This window comes from Lates calcarifer, unplaced genomic scaffold (genome assembly GCF_001640805.2).
Source record: "Lates calcarifer isolate ASB-BC8 unplaced genomic scaffold, TLL_Latcal_v3 _unitig_950_quiver_259, whole genome shotgun sequence".
NCBI classification, from domain to species: Eukaryota; Metazoa; Chordata; class Actinopteri; family Centropomidae; genus Lates; species Lates calcarifer.
The window spans coordinates 1,149,900-1,155,899 of record NW_026118117.1 but is presented as its reverse complement, the minus strand read 5'-3'; the positions used below and the strand labels follow the sequence as shown (position 1 = coordinate 1,155,899).

At 38.0% G+C, this 6,000-nt stretch overlaps 1 protein-coding gene across 2 annotated transcripts in view; it reads right to left on the bottom strand.

The window, feature by feature from the left end:
- Positions 1-684: 684 nt before the first annotated feature.
- ccdc102a (coiled-coil domain containing 102A) overlaps positions 685-6,000 on the bottom strand; it is a 68,107-nt gene continuing 62,791 nt past the window's right edge. For both annotated transcript variants that reach the window (XM_018672096.2, XM_018672097.2), the window contains exon 10: positions 685-3,150. In XM_018672096.2, the coding sequence (XP_018527612.1) occupies positions 3,018-3,150 (133 nt within the window). In that variant the 3' untranslated portion in view covers positions 685-3,017. The remainder of the gene's footprint in view (positions 3,151-6,000) is intronic.

Sequence of the window (6,000 nt, the reverse complement as noted above, 5' to 3'; positions counted from 1 at the left end):
AAATCAATTTAATCTGCAAATTTCTGTAGTAATATAATCATCTACTCCATAGTTTAAAGCTATTTACTCCATATCACTCATATTACTAGCTTTTAGTCAACCATGTTAGTGCATCTTTACTCTTTATTTTTATGATTTTATTCCATGTTGGTAGAAAGTAGATAATAAAATCAGATATATTTGATCCAATCGTTCTATGTGTTTCTTTGCAATAGAGAACTAGATCCCTTTGTACTTATGGCTTCACATATAGGCTAATTGGATTTAATGTATTAATCTAAACATTAATATTGATATTTTAAAAATCAATTGTAATGATCTCTCCTGGAATAGAAAGTGGTGCCCTATAACGAGAGCTTTCTAAATATGCATGTTTGCTACACAGTTTATTTTTGCAATGTATCCAATGATGCACACACATCTATCTACTATTTAGGAAAACTTCAAAACCTGATGATTGTCTGGAAACCTCTGGATTTACGAAGATGTCTCTCCTGTCCCTCACAGCTTGCAAACCTCTGAATTACAGTATTTGTTATTTAGCAGATTATTCTAACACATAATCCACATTGGTGGATTTTTCATCTTAAATAAACACACAGGACAGGACACTGGGAAAATGTGTTTGAATTGCAATTAAGATTGATGAACACATGCAGTATGGAAAAAAAAGACTGACTCATGTTTCTTCATATGTACAGTTGACATTTATAGAGCTAATACAAAACGACTGTAGTACAGATCATTTATAAAAACTAAACCATAACAACAACATAAATAGTTCAGAATCCTGATCAGTAAAAATATCTTGGTCCCCTTCCAGCGTCAGAGTTGAGGCCGAGGCAGAGTGATGGTGTGATGGTGGAGGATTAATGAGTGGTGTATTGCTTTCACAACTGCATCTATCCGCCGACAGACTGAAGCTCTTCCACAGACAGGAGATTTAGCCCAGCAAAGCTTTGCACAAATAAATTAACTCTTCAGTCCAACACCCAGTGTATCCAAACTCCCCCTACTGTTGAATACATGGGTTGTCTTGCGGGAGCCTGGGGGTATTAAACCTATAGGAATTTTATTGGGCTGGGTTTTAACAAGTGTTTCATTATCCTGTGATGGTCTGAATACTGGTTTGGCAGCTTTTCTAACCTGACTGAATATAGTCCTGTGGGAATTACTGGACATAAATATTTGGGATTTGAGGGATTTGTTCCAGGAGGATTGTAATACTGTAAAATATCAGCATAAACACTGCATTAAAAAAACATGCCTGCACACCCAAACTCAGACAACAGAACTTTGGATGTATTTCTAGATTTTGCTGTCTGGAATACTGATCTGTGTACTATAGCTCTAGATGTGTCTAGTCTAGCTGTGATGACTATACAGATAATTTCAAATTTCAAAAACTCAGACCTAACCCAAACCTAAACTTTGAATCTTGAAAGCATTAAGGGTCACTATTTTGCTTTAAGTTGCTTCCTCTTAAAGCACAATACCGCTGGATCCTTGAATATCCCATTTTCAGTTCAGTCCATATTAAAGCCAGGTCATGCCAGAAAGAGAGCAGCTTCAGTCATGCTGGCAAACCACTACAGCACGAACTGATCAGACTTAATAGTTACATAACCTTTACTCCTATTTTATCTGCTTTACATTTCCCTCAAACACTGCAGTATGTGATGGAAGTACTTTCTATTTACAGTTCATTCAACTCCCTCATGTTTAAAATGCATACAATAAGTGTAGTGGTGGGCAGATAAATACAGAGACTTATGATACTACTTATAACTGGAGACAATGTTCTGGTGTCGTCTTCAGACAAGAGTGCAACATTTTATCACTTTACCAGCCCGTGAACTTTTAGTGTGCACTGCCACTAAACCTGTGGTTTATTTGCTAGCAGAAGCCATATAAGTTTGGTGCTTTTGGGCTGAAATTCTGTGTTGGTTAATTACTGTTGTCAAACTCATACACCCAAAGTGTAACTTGGGTTAAATAGGTTTGGAATTAAATTCAATATGGAGCAAAGTGGAGCTGGTCAGCTTGAACAGAGACTGATTGATGAGTAACAACCAGAAGACCTGGACAGTTAGGAAGCCTCTGCTCTCCACATACTGTGGTTGAAATTCTATCCAACTTGCAGACTTTGAATCTTCAATATTTCTGAGAGAAATACTCACATTTACAAATAGTGGTTAAAATGTGGCAGACTATTTTACTAAGATGTATATTCCTAAAATGACTGATATTTCCATGTGATATTTCACTTTCAAGCTAAGTTGGAAATTTCCTCATAGCTGTCAGCTATGTTTCAAGTATTAATACAGGTGATGGAGATGTGGGGTTGAGGATTGTCTGAATACAGTAGCACAGTTCAGATGAGACAGCTGCAATGCTTGAGATGTATGAGCTAAGAATGAGTAACTACACTGAAAGGATGATGTGTCAGCCTCTGCTAATGTGGTTTGGAGGAAGTTTGTCAACAAGTTCATTGAAGAAAGATCCTCTCATTAAGTATTAAACTGTTCAGACATCCTGTTAATATCAGTCACACTCCTGCTGGGTTTGAGTGTGTATAAGACATTGTGTGTGGGTAAGGTATGTGCTTATCATCTTGCCGCTGAGTGGAAACTTTGTCCCCTCAGATTTTCATGTATAAACTCCAGATGAATTATGTGGTTTCTTTGAGCAGATTTTTCTACTATTTGTTTTTTAATGACACATCGATTATTTATCATTAATATGGTTAGCAATCAGCTGAGCAAATAAGCGAACACTGATATTTTGATCTGACTTTGGATGAAATGTTTCCAAAAGTTTTGGGTTGGTCCTTTAAAAAACTTGCTGGTTGAGAAGGCGACGGTGCTGTTTCCCGTAACAAAACCATTTGGCATTTCTGGAGAATATAGACAGAGGTTTTTCCTCCAGAGAAACAACATTCACCATCTTTGTGTGACTGCTGATGTTTGTGTAATAATACAGTATATCCTGTGTCACTGTACGTATGTATGTGTGTGTCATGGGATCTGGAGCTGTAGTTCCTCCTCCTCCTCATCCATGTCGCTGGTCGGACCCTCTGGGTTTTCAGGACTAAACCGAGCTGATCGCATTTTCCCAAACAGACCAGGACTCTGCTGCTGCCGCCGCAGTCTGAGAGAGAGAGAGACGATGGTGTTAACATACAGTCGGTGAGCCTACACTGCACTCTGTGTGTGTGTGTGTGTCTGTCTGTTGGTGAATGTATGTCTATATGTATCAATGTGTGTTAGGGAGACTTACACAGACCCACAAAGAAACAGCAAAAGAAAGGTGATTGATAATAGGTATGGGCATTTGAAAAACTTTCCTTGATCAATCATCTATCAATCATTATTTTTTATACTGAAAATGCCAATGGCAGAGAATAGAATCTTTTATTCTAAGAAGAAATTATAGTCCAACAACAATCCTCTTAACAATGCCTTTAAAGTTGAACTAACACAAAGTAAAACTAAAAAGATATGTGGTGTATATAAAGGCAGCAGAGCCTGAGGTTCCAAGTGAAACCAAACAAACAAACCAAAGCTACAGTGCTTGTCTTAAGGCAACTAAATGTCTTTCAGTCAAGTTATCAATTATATCAAACATTAATAAAATATGTTAATAAGAAATATATAATATGAGGCTATTTAGTGCAGACAGTTTTCTCAAAACTTTGCCTTGTTCTCTTCACGTTTACCTTTGATTTCTACAACAGCTTAATGGCAGCTCGATTTTCTCTGCTGGTTACTGTCATGTAGTGAAAATCATAATATTGCCTCAACACACAATACACAACCTAGTTGATGTGAACATATCGATTAAATAACCCAACTGAGGTACAAAGGTATAAAGTTCACCATGTTCACCATCTTAGTTTAGCATGCTAAAAGTACAACTGAGGCCAATAGGAATGTCATTACTCTTTTTTTTTTTTTTTTTTTTTTTTTTTTTAGGTATTTGGTCATAAACCGAAGTCTTGGACGAAGAGAAGCTTTGATGATGATGTGATGATGATGGTGCTAGATTAATAGTTAAAGGATCGTCTGGTTAATGTTGCCCAATAAAAAGTCAATAGAAGTCCTCCTCTGGGGACCATGTCCATTTCATGGCATTCACTAAATATTTGCTGAAAATTCTGTCCCACTGCTACCATTGCTAGAAACAGCATCTTTCAGCATCAAAATATACCCGAAATACCTAAATTGAGTCAGTAAGCAGCTAGGACAGCAATTGACACAAGAGCCTCAATGAAAAGCAGCAATTTGCTGTGGATTTTACTAGATGCCAACATCTGGCTGTGAAACTCAAACTCAATATGCAACTGCTCTCATCAATAAGGTAAATTGATTGGGGTGGGGGTACAACCGAGAGGCACACAAATCAGTGCTGTATCCTGTTGAGCATTGGAAGTGACTGGACTATACTATATCAGTGGACTAATACTAAAGCAACTGACATCAGTTATATCACATTTATTTGTGCTTGAGGATGTGATCTGCATCGCAGTTAATTTGAATGAGCCGCCGAACGAATGAAAAAAAAAAAACTCCATGCATTTCCAATTAATTTATAAACGCAATGACTATTAACTTATTTTCAAAGCTGCAAGCTAGGTCTATTATGAAAGTTCCTCTTATATGTTTCCCTGATCCATTACTGGTTGAACACACTGTTGAGATGCTAACCACATATTACAACAGATATTTAACATTGTCTTGAAAACATCCATGTTTGCATCTATAAACTCAGTGTGTTAAGCTAACCAAGAACTGATTCTAACTCATATGACTCCAACCTACCCAAAACCAGGAGTTTGGGGATTTTCCCAATCAGTCAGAAAGTAAAAACCAATTCAAACATTGGCTGTTTTGTGCTTGTGTCCTGTGATTTTGCAATTCATGAAGTCCATTGAAAAGTCCTATCAATCAGTCACACAGTAACGCCCTGTAACACTGCTGTTCCACTCACCTCTTTTCATCCTGTCTCTCTGTTCACTATTTAGAACATTTTGATTTGCATTCTAACAATACTAATCATGCTTATAAACTGTTAATTCTTTGAGTGCATATTGACATATAAGAAGTACAGTATCTCACAAAAGTGAGTACACCCCTCACGTTTCAGCAACCATTTCATTATATCTTCTCAAGGGACAATACTATAGAAAGGAAACTTGGATATACTTTAAGTAGTCAGTGTACAACTTGTATAACAGTATAGATTTACTATCCACTGAAAATTACTTAACACACAGCAATTATTGTCTAAATAGCTGGCAACACAAGTGAGTACACCCCTAGTGATACCTGTACATGTCGTACATGTACATGTCGTTCAAACATGCAAAGCCACCTGTCCTACTGCCATACAAATTTGTGTATCATGGATTAGAGCTGTTAAATTTGGTGATTTGGGTACAATTCTCTCATACTGGCCACTGGATGTTCAACATGGCACCTTATGGCAAAGAACTCTCTGAGGATGTGAGAAATAAAACTGAACTAAGCTGCAGCACGGTGGCCAAGGTCATACAGTGGTTTTCCAAGACGGGTTCCACTTGGAATAGGCCTTGCCAGGGTCAACCAAAGAAGTTGAGCCTTCGTTCTCTTTGTCATATCGAGAAGTTGGCTTCAAAAAACAGACACATAAGTGCTGCCAGTAATCCTGCAGAGGTTGAAGAAGCAGGAGGTCAGATCTGCCTTTTTAATCCGACGGCCGATAAGAGATCAGTTTAAAACTGGGTTATTTTGGCTCTGATGCAGCCGCACCTCTCTGTCTGCAGTCACTACTCTGTCTCCAGCATTGTCCCGCCCACAGCACCATCTGATTGGTTATACACAGAGCCACGGCACGGGTAACAGCCAGTCTATCTCTAGTCAACATCCACCAGCTCCATGATGTCATCATGAAGGAGTGGAAGAGGATTCCAGTAACAACCTGTGCAGCTCTGGTGAATTCCATGCCCAGAAGAATAAATTG